Here is a 12,936-nt window from a genome sequence, read left to right as displayed (position 1 = left end):
ATCTGCTGCAGAGGTTTCATCCTTTTTTCTTTTTTCTTTTATTTTTTAGGAAGAGAGAGAAAGAGAGAGGAGACAGAGCAAACATGAGTGGGGACGGGCAGAAGGAGAGAGAGAATCTCAAGTAGGCTCCATACTCAGCACAGAGCCCTATGTAGGGTTTGATCTCACAAACCGTGAGATCATGACCTGAGCTGAAATCAAGAGTCAGAGGCTTAACCGACTGAGCCACCCAGGCACTCCAGAGTTTCATTCTTAACAGCAATGCTGTTATGCTAGCACAGGTCCAAAGCCTTCCCCCAGATATCTGCAAATCTTTAGGTACCCTACCTAAGCTCCTTTGTGGATAATTTTTCTTGACTCCCTACATGTGGAATTTTCTGTTTTGTACAGCAAGGGCCCAGACACAAAATTCAGCTCCTTCCTTGATTTCTACAAGGTCCCACTTACCTAAGACAGAGTGTATGCCCTGTGCCCTGTGCTGATGTGCTGAGGATTTTCTGGGGGTGGGAGTGAGATCTGGGGGCAGGGTTTACCCTGAAGCATTGCAAATGCAGAGAAGGAAAAACTTCACTCCTTCCTTCTAGTTGTCTTTGGTTCATTGGTTGGGGCCACATAAATTACACTGAGAAAAGACATTAACAAGAGAAAACCAAATAGGAGTTTATTACCCTGTGTATTTCACACACACACACACACACACACAAATGGGAGTACTCTCTGATTAGTTATGCAAAGGAGTGGTTAGAGCTTGGGCTTACGTAGTGTCTTAACAGAAGAACAATGAATTTGTAGGGAAATGATAAGACAGAGGAAAAGGATTTTTGAGAGTTTAGGCACAGCAGATTATGTGAAGGCAAATATTTGGGAAGCCCGTGGTAGATAAGGGCTAGTTAGTAAAGTTTAGTAAAGTTTATGCAGATTCTTCTGAGCTGATAAAGGTCTAGGGTTGTCTCAGTGATTAACCTCTTTCCTTCCTGGTAGCGAGGGGATGGGAGCACCTTTATATATTTATGCCCTGCTTTTAGGCAAACAGGGAGAGCAGAGAACTTTTCTTGGGTCTGCTTGCTGCTTCTTGATTCAGCTCAAAATAATCTTTATGCGAAGGTGGTATATTTTGGGGTGGCATATTCTACTACCCTTCACAATTAACCTCAAGTTCAACATCTGACTCCTTCGTTGTTAAAGTCTGTTGACCTGTCTTCCCGCTGAGGTATGTTGTTGTGTCTGCTTCCCTCCCTTCCAACCAGGCCTCACTTGGACTGCGTGGCTTTATTTCTTCTTTCTCTGTCCCTTTCCTCCTTCCCTCCAAGAACTGCCTATTACTTAATATTTTTTTTCCTTTTCACTTAGGTATTAGTATAATAGTTTTAGGAAATGTACTTACTAAGGTAAACTCAGTGAGTCCTCACAGACTGGACACATCAGGATAACCCACACACGGATCAAGAAATAGCATTAACAGGGGCACCTGCGTGGCTCAGTCAAGCATCCGACTCTTGATTTTGACTCAGGTCAGATCTCACAGTCTGTGAGATCGAGCCCCACGTGGGACTCTGTGCTGACAGTGTGGAGCGTGCTTGGGATTCTCTCTCTCTCTCTGCCCCTCTCCTGCTTGTGCTCTCTCTCTAAAAGAAATAGACTTAAATAGAAATAGCATTAGCAGCTCACCAGAAGCCCTCCCTTTATGTTCCCACTTCCAGCCTCCTGAGGGTAACCATTACCTTGACCTATAATCCAACAGATTAATTTTTGCTTGGTTTGAACTTTCTATCAGTGGAGGTCATTACGGCGTGTATTCTTTTTACGACTGGCTTCTCTCTCTCGACTTTATGCTTGAGAGAGCCAGTCATGTTGTGCATAGGGTTCCAGAGAATTCTTTCTTATTACATCATGTGAATGTACCACATTCATTTATCCTACTTCAATTGTGCTGTAAAGAAAAATACTTGCAGATTCTTTTGGGTATGCGTGTGTGTGTGTGTGTGTGTGTGTGTGGGAAGGAGTGGTATAGATACCCACATTTCTGATTGGTTAATGCCTAGGACAGCTAGGTTATAGGGTCTGTGCTCATAATACGTAGATCTCTCCAGACAGCTTTCCCAAGGTCTTGTATCAGTTTACATGCAGTGTGTGGAAATTTCCGTTGCCTGCATCCTTACCAACACTTGGGATTGTCTTTTTCATTTGATCATTTTGGTGGATGGACTGCCTTGTTGACTGTTCGTTTTAACCAGAACAGTTTAGCTTCGGTGATTGTTCATTGAGTCCTGCTTGCCTCAGGATTTCCGCTTCCCCACACTGGTGTATCAGTTTGTCTCCCCAAAGACCATTCTCTTCCTAGAAGAAATTCCCTGTGGCTGCTGTTAAGGTGACATGACCCATTAGAACAAAAACAAGCAAAGCCAGACCTGAAAGGGTTTGTGCTAAAATGTAAATGGTGTCTCCAGGTGACAGAATTGTAGGTGCCACTAAATTTCTTTATACTCATTTTGATTTTCTACACTGAGCATAGTTTTTGTGTAATCAGAAATTTTTAGACAAGAAAACATCTCTACCCATAATCCTGCCAGTCTAATGCAATTGTTTCCATTTCTCTGGCGAAGGTCTGTGTTTTCTGAAAACCATTCAACTGGAACAGAATTGGAACATTCAGATGTTCTCTGCTGAATGCCACCTGCACAGTAATGAGAATGCCAGCTACCCTCTTTGAGTCCTTGGGACTGGGTTGAACCATGTGAAATTCCTGATATTTACCTTGGGGCTTTCTGTACATCACATCACTTAATCCTGGTGAGGGAGGGGTTATTTTCATCTCCATTTCGCAGATGAGGAAACTGAGGTTCAGAGTTGAGACGCCTGAGCATACCAGCCAAGAAATAGCAAGGCTGGAATTTGAATTCAGGTATCTGCTCCAAAGCCGGCTTTCCCCTGCTCTGTGCCACTTTCCCTCGCAGTGCCTGGTGGGATTGCAGCCGAGTCCCTGACCTTCACTCCACTGGAGGACATGATCTTCCTCAAGTGGGAGGAGCCCCAGGAACCCAATGGCCTCATCACTCAGTATGAGGTGAGTTTGGACCTCATTATAGTGGAGGTCGCTGGTGGAAGGTGGGCACCCAGCTTGGAGAGGGAGGTGCAGGGTAGGGGACAGAGGTGATCACTGAGGTTCCTTCCACTGGTCAAAGTCTGTGCCCTGTGGGTTATGGGGACAGGGACCCTGAAAGAATAGAGGTGAAGGTGTCCAGGGCCTGGGCTAATGGGCATCCACAGTCCCCCTTTGCCCAGCCTTCTTCTTAGCTCACCTGAACTATGATGGGCAGGAGGCTATGGGGCCAGTGATGACCTTCCCCATCCCTGTGCCCACTTACCTGCCCGTCCTGACTCTAGATCAGCTATCAGAGCATTGAGTCGTCAGACCCGGCAGTGAATGTGCCGGGCCCACGACGTACTATCTCCAAGCTCCGCAACGAGACTTACCACGTCTTCTCCAACCTGCACCCGGGCACCACCTACCTGTTCTCTGTGCGGGCCCGCACGGGCAAAGGCTTTGGCCAGGCGGCACTCACCGAGATCACCACCAACATCTCAGGTGAGCCCGCCCGACCCCAGCCTGGCCCCTTTAGAGGACACCCAGAATCCCAGGATTTCGTGGGCAGAGGGAGGAGGGGCGGTGTCCTGGGAGTGTTTATGGAGGGCCCCCGCTGAGATGAATGTACCATTTAGGAATTGAGTTCAGGGGTCAGGGAGGATTAAGTCAGAGGGGTGAGGAGACTGGAACCTGAGGGCTGAGTTCAGGGGTCAGAATTCAGGGAATCTCAGGCCAGAGGGAACAAGGCTGAAGGGGAAGAGATCTGAGTACGGGAGTCCAGGAGGCTAGAGACTCAGCCTTCCCGGTCTAGCAGCCAGTCTCCGTGCTTACGTCTGTGTCTCCTTCCCCAGCTCCCAGCTTTGATTATGCTGACATGCCATCACCCCTGGGCGAGTCTGAGAACACCATCACCGTTCTGCTGAGGCCGGCACAGGGCCGCGGTGCGCCCATCAGGTGGGAGAGCCTAGACGGAGGGGTGGGAGGTCAGGGCCATAGGGAAGACGCTCATCCTCTGACCCAGAGCCCCCCCATATAGGCCAGCTCAGCTATCCTCCCTCAGTTTCCCACTCAGGACCCAGTGTGTCCAGAGGAGGACATTCTGTGATCCTGGGCAGGTGGAAAGCCCACAGCCACTCCCATGGGTATCTGATGGAGATTGTCATGAGATCTTTGGATAGTGTCCAGCCTGGAGAGGTGACTGTCCGGGCCTCTCCTGGAGGCCTTCCTTCAGACATCTTGGAGAAGTGAAACTCTTGGGGCCTTCTTTCTTCCCAGCTTTTCCCAGGAAACACAGGGATGGGCATTCTAGAAGGCTAGGGCAGCCAGCAAGATAGGGCCATCGCTCTGGAGTGGCTAAGAGCTTGTCTTTAGTTTCTTCTCCACTGAGAAAGCTGAGGCTGCCTCTGCTGGAGAGAAGGTGCTGGAGACAAGATGGCGGGTGTATGTGATAAAGACACGCAGTGTGTATGTGTGGTGTGGAGGTGTGAGTGTGTGTATGTGAGAGAGCGTGAGGGTGTTTGTGGGATGTGCACACATGCTTCCTGTCAGCTGGACGCTGTGTTTGCCACTTTACCCACACCCGCCATTTTGTCCTCATGGCGGCCTGTGGAGTCGGTATTGTTACCCTTATTTTACACTTCAGTAGACAGGCTCAGCGACTTTAAGTAGCTTGCCCCCCGGGTCACAGAGCTGGTACGTGATAGCGCTGGGGTTTGGAACCCAGGTCCGTCTGCACAGCCTATGCCTTTTCTTGAAGTCACAGAGCCTCCCTGCCCCTGCGGTCCTCCCCCTTCTTCCACAAAGAAGCGTGCACTGGGAGAGGCCTGCTGAGCCTCTGAGGAGGTAGTGGGTTGCCCAGGTGCCCTTAATACCCCCTCGCCTCCTCTCCCGCCTTTCTCCTGCTCTGCCTCCCCTGCATTTGCTCCTGCAGAGCCTGTCCTGGGCTGATTCCCAGACTCAGGAAAAAGTCAGGGTGTTTGAGGGGCATGTTGCATTTGCAGGAGTCTTGGGGCCCTTGTGTGGCTGAGTCTGGGAGCTGGGAAACCCAGCAGCGCCTTCTCTTTTCCTGGTCTTTTTTTTTTTTTTTTTTTTAATGTTTATTTATTTTTGAGACAGAGAGAGACAGAGCATGAACAGGGGAGGGTCAGAGAGAGAGGGAGACACAGAATCGGAAACAGGCTCCAGGCTCTGAGCTGTCAGCAGAGAGCCCGACGCGGGGCTTGAACTCACGGACCGTGAGATCATGACCTGAGCCGAAGTCGGACGCTTAACCGACTGAGCCACCCAGGCACCCCTTTTCCTGGTCTTCTTGAGAGATCCTGTGAGCGGGCTTGTCCAGTGTCCCTCAGGGATGACAGAGACAAGGTGGGGTGGGGAGGGGGGAGTGGAACATGGTGAGAGGGGAGAGGCATAGGGGCTGTGTGACCTTAGGCCTCTCCCTTTACCTCTCTGAGCCTTCCTTTCCCTGTCTGCACGATGGGGATCATCCCAGTCAAGATGCTTTGTTCAGTGTTGATTGTTATCACCTCCTGGTGGGATGTGGGGCCGGGGGAGGCCTGACCTGGGAGGTTCAGGGAAATGGAGGCTGAGAGGGGCCCGGGTTTGTGTTTGCAATGCGCTAGTGACAAAGAACGAAACTGTGTGACCCAAATCCCAGGGCGCTGGGGTGATTCCCTTACAGCTTCAAAGCTGGAAAGAAACAGCTGGAGAGCCAGGAAAAGGCATTTCTCCGTCCCAGAGTGCAGCTGGCGGTATGGGTGTCACACGCCAAGACGTGGCCGAGGCTGTGACGGGAAATATTTAAATTTGTCAGCGCTCATTTATTTGCTCTCGGCTTTGTTCCACGGAGGATTTGGAGGAGCTCACAGCAAAAGGCCATTCAGTAAACTGATAAAAATAAATAGAAACCCACCGGTCGGGACCAGGGGACACAAATCAGAGGGAATACAGACGAGGGAACACAAATCGGCTGTCAGGACCCGGAGGTGACAGGCCCAGAGTTGCAGACCCGAGGCTGCCTGCAGGTTGGGAGGGTACTCGTGATGCAGGATTCGTGTGGCCTTCTTTGCTTGCTCAGTGACTGTCTCCCCAACTGGAGGTCAGTTCCAGGAAGCCTAGGTCCCCAAGGGCCCACCTAGCATACTTTCTGAACGAATAAATGGACTGTGTCAGACTCTTGTTTCCGGAGACCCAAAGGGAGCCATCGGTAATGGTGGTGGAGCCTGAGGCTTTGTGGGGGCTGGTGGCCGGGGGGGGGGGGGGGGGTGGTGGTGGCCCAGGTCCTGTGGCACTGGAGCACTCACCGAGGACTCAGGGTGGGGCTGTAGGGCTTGGTGCCATGGAGCAGGGCCTGAGTTCTTTCTGCCTTAGTGAAAGTAATTTAGCTCATGGGACTGCCCTGTGATCACGCTCATCTTACAGAGGGAGGCAACTGAGGCCCAGGGAGGTTAAGTGCGTTGCCCAGTGAGTGAGAAGAGGCAGGGCCAAGATTAGTCCCTGGCTGGGCCCGACCCCAAAGCCCATGTCCTCAGCCACTGGAAGGCTCTCCCCATGCCTGGGACCACTGCCCTGTCCCCTCCCCTGTGCAGCGTGTACCAGGTGATTGTGGAGGAGGAGCGGCCGCGGAGGCTGCGACGGGAGCCGGGCAGCCAGGACTGCTTCCCAGTACCCTTGACTTTTGACGCTGCGCTGGCCCGGGGCCTGGTACACTACTTCGGGGCTGAACTGGCGGCCAGCAGTCTGCCAGAAGCCATGCCCTTCACGGTGGGTGACAACCAGACCTATCGCGGCTTCTGGAACCCACCGCTGGAGCCCAGGAAGGCCTACCTCATCTACTTCCAGGCAACAAGCCACCTGAAGGGGGTGAGGGACCCGCAGGGGTGGTGATGGGGCGGGCTGGGGACCCCCTGGAGCCATCAGAACAGTCCCCTACGGAGGCCAGAGACCCTCCCCCAGCCCCACTCCCTCTCTGGAACCCTGCCCCCCTCCCCTGAGCCTTCTGACCTCAGGCTCCTTCTCTTAGAGCATATTCCCTTCCTGAGACTTTACCCCCAGACTCTTATGTCTAAGCCCCCAGTCTATCCCTGCCCCGTCCCTGAGGCCCTGGTCTCTGTCTCAAGCTCCTGTCTCCCGGGAGGGGTCCATCTCCTGGTCCTGCTTTCCCCAGACCTTGAGGTCCACCAGCCACCTCCTCCCTGAAGCCCTGCCCTTCTCCTGCCTCCTCCCTCCCTGGCTCTCTCCTCCTCAGGCTTCCCCTCCTAACTGGCTCCTGGCCCTCATTACTGAGGATGCCCCCTTTCCACGCTGTTTCTTTCCCTGCTCCCCCTGAACTCATTCCCCTTTCCTAAGCCATTGCCCTCTTTGCACGCCATTCCCTCCCTTCCCTGGTACCCCACCCCCACCCTGGGCCTTGCTACCGGGAGGGGTGTCTTTAGTTTCAGTCACCTCCAGACAAGCCCCGACCAGGCCCAAGACAAGCTGCTCAAGGATCCCTATGGGGAGGGTCAGGTCCAGGCTTCGGCAGTGCTGAGACCCCCCATCTTTGCCTCCAGGAGACCCGGCTGAATTGCATCCGCATTGCCAGGAAAGGTAAGGCCCCCTGGGTTCCTTCTGGCCTTCAGCACCGAGTTCCTCTCCTCTGGGCTCTGGGGGGCTTGGGCCCTGATCACCCAGGGCTATGGGAGCAGAGGAGGGTGGTCTGTCAGACCTGGGGTCAGGAAGCTTTTCCCTTCCTGGCCCCCATTTGCCCCACCTGAAGGGTTCCTTCTCCCATACTGGGCAGCGGGGCTAACCTCCCTCTTCTCGATCATGGTCACAGAAGTGGCTTTGGCCTGGAACAGGGAGGGGGAGCCGTATGGTTGGGCCACGGGGGTGATGGCACTGGGCACTGGTTCAAGGTTCTGTGTCTGTCCCCTTTGCGGTGGTGGAGGGGAGGTGGACCCTGCGGTGTAGACAGGGAATGGGGTTGGCTTTCGTCCTGAAAGGGTGTGTGCCCTGAACTCACCCAGGTACATAATTCTTTCCCCCCACTCCCTCTCGGGGGGCAAGCGGGTGGTCCCAGGCATCCTTCATCCTCCATCCACTGAAGGCAGGATTTGAGAAAGTAGAGAGGAAAGGGGAGCTCTTCCTGATGGGGTGCACAGGGGTGCAGCGGGTGTAGATGGTGAGGGGGAAGATCTGACTGAAAGGCTGGACGTAAGCTGAGGGCGAAGCGCATGTGTTCGTTTATTCCTTGGGGCTCAGGCCCCTGCCGGCAGTGGGTAGGTGGTTCCTATCTCCCCTCTGACCCTTGGTCCGCTTTATTCTCCCCAGCTGCCTGCAAGGAAAGCAAGCGACCCCTGGAGGTGTCCCAGAGATCGGAGGAGATGGGGCTCATCCTGGGCATCTGTGCGGGGGGACTTGCCGTGCTCATCCTTCTCCTGGGGGCCATCATTATCATCATCCGTAAGGGGTGAGTGAGGAGCGGTGACTGGTGGGCAGAGAGGAGCGGTGGCCGGGGCCCGGGAGGGCAGCCGCCTGGTGAGCGTGGAAGGCCGCCAGCCTGGGCATCAGGCCTGAGGACGGGCCCGAGCCAGGCAACGGGAAGCCAGAGCCTCTGCAAATGAAGCTGCCCTGTAGCGGCTTGGCTGGAGCCCAGGTCTGGCTGGTGCCGGGTGCCGCTATCTAGGGAAGGGTGCTCCTCGCCAGCTGCCAAGGAAGTGGGCGCCGCCCTGCTGTGCCTGCTGGGCTGTTCCCGCGGGGAGGGTGTGGAGGTCACCCGACTTTGAATCTCTGGCCTCCTGCAGACCAACTTGGGGTCGTGGTGTTGACCCTGAGCAGTGGTGGCGGGTGGGGGGGGTGCTCACTCCCCTTCAAACCAAGAACACTGAGCCATGGTTCTTCCTGGGCCCCACCCTCCCTTGGGCTCAGCTCGCCCCGGACCCTGGTACTGTTGATTCTTGTGGAGTCTTACCTGGACCCCGAGCCTGCCCCTCCCATCCCCCAGGCCTCCAAGGTCCGACGTGTTTCCAAGGGATGCCTTTCCTAGTGCCTTTTGCAGTGGGCACCATGGATCCTGGCACATCTGAGAAACCAGAACTTAGAAATTCAGAGTTTCAGAAATCCCGGATTGGGGATTCGAAGAATCTCAGAAGTTAGAATTGTAGAGGCTCAGAGCCCAGAAGGCGAGAGCTGCCTGGTAGTTCAAGGACATCTAGTCTAGTGGTTTTTAAATCTTTTTAAAGCGACAGAACCTGTCTTCAAAACGCCAAATAAACAGCCAGTGCGTGGAGCAGACGAAGGCTGAGCCTCTGGTTGGAGCTGGGCTGGAGGCTCCAGAGACCACTCTGGTCCCCCCCACCCCATCCCCCCACTTCATTCCCCACCAGACAGCCCCAGGACGCTGTGGTCCAAGCACCTCAATTGAAGGATGGAGATACTGAGGCCCCAAGGAGGCGTGGACCTGCCCAAGGTCACACGGGGAGCCAGAGGCAGAGCCTGCTCCACTCTCTGCCCACCTGGGCTCCTCACAGCTGCTGCTGGGCTCGTGCTGGATCTCAGGGCTGCCGGGAGCTGCCATGTAGGATTGGGGGGGGATGAAGGAGAACTGGCCAGGGCTCCCTTGCCTGAGGCAGGCGGCAGCAGAGAGAGAGTTCCAGAGAGTCTGGAGGTAGGGTGTGCCAGCTAGGTGGGGTTGGCCTGTCTAGGGCATTAAGCTCATTCCTCCCTTCCCTAGTCCCTACACAGCTACTTGAGGCAAAATATTTTAAACCATCATTCGATGACTATTACTGTGTGCCAAGGACTTTACATATATCATCCGTTAGCTCCTGAGCACCTACTGTGTGCCAGGCACCGTTCTGGCGCTCAGGATACATCAGAGAACATTTCCTTCTTGGATCCTGACCCATGAAGGAGGTCAGAGCCCTTTTTCACAGATGAGGGAACTGTAATCGAGCAACTTGACCTTGTCGCTCGGCTGGTAAGTGGCGGGGCCTGGTCTGAACCCAGTCCTGACTGCAAAGCCCGTGCTCCTTATGGCCGTGGACGTGAAGGGCCTCACCATGGCTTGCGCACAGTCGGTGCCCAGAATTAGCAAGTTCCTGTCCTCCCCTGTGGGGGACCTGGAAGTCAGTTCTGGGTCTGGAGCCCTGGAGAGGGCTGTAAGGGAGTGATCAGATTTGGGGGGCTTGCAGATAGTATTTGAGGCCTTAGAAATCTACGCTCAAGGAGAGCGGGGTGTCACCCAGGAGAGGGTCGGTCAGAGACGCTGCTGGGGCCTCACTGGGAAACCCCGCACTTCATACACCTGCTATTCCATAAACCTTTCCAGGCTACCCCAGAACCCCCTAGGATCCCCCCAGATTCCCTTCCTTCCTTCCTTCCATTTGGCCCGCTTCTATAGCACCTCACTGCATCCTCCCAAATCCTACCCTTGCCTTCAGGGTGCACTTTGCTCCTCAGGGCTCCCCCAGTCTGCCTTGCGGGGTGTCAGGGGCCAGAGCAGGTCCGGCAGGGATGGAGTTGTTCACATTAAATGTAATGGACTGGGTAGGAGGTTGCTGAGGGAGGGCTGACACCCAGTTGCAACCCCCCCCTGCTCATCGTCATGGGAGGAAGGAGGCGGCCTGGCGCAGGGGTGGTTCTGGGAGACAGTGGGGGCTGGGGGCAGCGAGGGGGAGGTCGGGTTCCCCATCCTGCCCTGCCTCGGTGGATAGTGAGCCTGGATGCATCCGCGATTGGGGAACTCACCAGGCGGAGTCACATGCCTTCTTCTGTTTCCAGAATCCCATCCTTCTCCTTTGCAGTACTTTCTTCTCCCTGCACTTTTCCTTACTTGTAGTGCCTTGTTTATTTTTCTTCCCTGCTGGGCTGAGAGCCCCATGAGGGCAGAGAAATTTGTCTTGTTGGCTGTGCATCCCCAGGGTCTGGTCCAGTGGAATGGGGTCCTCTTGAACCCCTAGCTCCCAAGTCAGCAGGTGGAGTGAGGCAGGGAAGGGTGAGGCTGACAGTGGCCCCTGGGTGTGTGTGGGGGGTGGTCATTATTAACCTCACTCGTTTCGAGGAGGATATGGATGCTCATAGAGATGGAGTTGTTTTATTTAATTTCTCTCTTTATTGATTACCCTATTCAATGAAACATTTATTGGAGGGTTGTAATATCCTGGGCACTGTCCTGGGTCCTGGGACCCAGCAGTGGGCAAAAGAGATAAGGAGGCTGGCCTCCTGTCCTTTGCAGCGAGTGTGGAATCTGACGTTAAACTAGAAAAAGCACAAATGTCAATTGTGAAAAGAACAGTGTGCCCGGGTGGGGGATGGAGAGAGGGTAAAGGTGACATAATAGAGTTGGTGATTATGGGGGTCTTTGGGGAAGGCCCTTGAAAAGTCATTGACATTTCAGCTGAGGACAGAGGAACGCCCTTTCTTCACCCATTCCCCACCCTTTTTGGGGCCCCTGTGACCTGCCACGGGGCCTGGACCTTCCCCTAGCTCCCAGGATGGATGACAGGAGACGTGCTGTGTGACCTCCAGCCACTCTCTTGCCCTCGCTGGGCCTCAGCCTTCCACACTATTCTCCTTCCCTTCCCCCCAGTCTGCAGGATTCCCTTGTGGAAGGCCGTTCGGGGTCCCTGCTGGCCGGGTGGTGTGGGGGCAGGTCAATGGAAAACCCCCGGATGTGCCTGGATGAGGCCTCAGGAGGGAGCTGGCTCTGGGGGGTCAGGGTCCCGGGACCGGCATCGGCACTCTGCCCGTGACCCCCTCTCTGGGCAGGGGTGGACCGTGACCCTCTGGGACTTGTCTTCCCCGCCCGCGAAGTGGGACAGACCCAAGCGATGCTTCGGGTGCCCAGAGGGGGTGGCCTGGCTCCTTCGATGGACCCCACGCTCAGGGGCAGTCTGGGTGAGGGAGGGCCGGCCTCCCCTTTGCCCCGGAGTCCGGCTGGAGCCCTCCACGCCTCCCCCTCCCCCAGCCACCGCTCCCTCCCAGGCACAGGTGTAGGCAGAGGGGCCTGCAGGTGTGAGAGGCACTGGGACCGAGGGGTGGGGCTGCAGGGGAGAGCCAGTCACCTGTGAGCATGTGAGGGCGTGTCTGTGTGTCAGAGGGAACGCATCTGTGCGTGAGTGTGTGTGTGACTGTGTCTGTGTGTCCTGTGAGTGCGTGTGCACCAGTATGTCTACCTGTGTGTCTGTGTGAGTGCACGAGTGTGTCAGTGCTTGTGTCTGTGTGTATGCGTGAACACGTGTGTATCCACGTGAGCGCGTCTGTTTACGTGCGAGCGTGCACGTGCGTGTATTTCTCTCTGTGTCTGTGTGTGTGTTTGTGTGTGACAGCTCTGCTTCCTGAGGCCCTTTCCCCACCTCCCCCTCACTCCAGCAGCAGGCTCGGGGAAGGTTCTGGAAGGGTCTCGGGTCTCGGTTTTCAGCGACCGAGCCCAGCCAGGCCTTGGGACAAGGGAGGTCCTTCTGACCTGCCCGGTCCCTGGCCAGCGCCCCCCTCGGCACAGAAAGCACCAGGCCCCTCCCTGCTGGCCGGGTGCCGCCCACCTTGTGGCAGGACCACGGGCCCAACTGTGCTGTTCTCTTTGCACGCTGCCAGGAGGGACCACTATGCCTACTCCTACTACCCGTAAGTAGCTCCGCCCCGCCCCCCGGGCCCCGCGTCTTCCTCCTCCTCCTCCCCCTCCTCGTCCCTCCTCCTCCCCCTCCTCGTCTCTCCTCCTCCCCCTCCTCATCCCTCCTCTTCCCCCTCCTTGTCCCTCCTCCTCCACCACCCCCTCCTCCTCCACCCCCTCCTCCCTCTCGTCCTCGTCCTCCTCCTCCCCCTCCTTCCCCTCCTCCTCCTCCCCCTCCTCCTCCTCCTCCCCCTCCTCCTCC

General features: G+C 55.5%; 1 protein-coding gene across 1 annotated transcript in view; it reads left to right on the top strand.

The window, feature by feature from the left end:
* The window catches only part of PTPRU (protein tyrosine phosphatase receptor type U), an 89,463-nt gene that overhangs the window by 39,213 nt on the left and 37,314 nt on the right, over positions 1–12,936 (top strand). Inside the window, exons 9-14 of the mRNA XM_049617642.1 lie at positions 2,955–3,064; positions 3,385–3,586; positions 3,937–4,039; positions 6,673–6,946; positions 7,636–7,672; positions 8,396–8,534. Coding sequence (XP_049473599.1) covers positions 2,955–3,064; positions 3,385–3,586; positions 3,937–4,039; positions 6,673–6,946; positions 7,636–7,672; positions 8,396–8,534 — 865 coding nt within the window. The remainder of the gene's footprint in view (positions 1–2,954; positions 3,065–3,384; positions 3,587–3,936; positions 4,040–6,672; positions 6,947–7,635; positions 7,673–8,395; positions 8,535–12,936) is intronic.

The sequence above is a fragment of the Panthera uncia genome (assembly GCF_023721935.1).
Source record: "Panthera uncia isolate 11264 chromosome C1 unlocalized genomic scaffold, Puncia_PCG_1.0 HiC_scaffold_4, whole genome shotgun sequence".
Taxonomy (NCBI): domain Eukaryota; kingdom Metazoa; phylum Chordata; class Mammalia; order Carnivora; family Felidae; genus Panthera; species Panthera uncia.
Note: the sequence above shows the minus strand (reverse complement) of the source record. Positions and strands in the feature narration are given on the sequence as shown.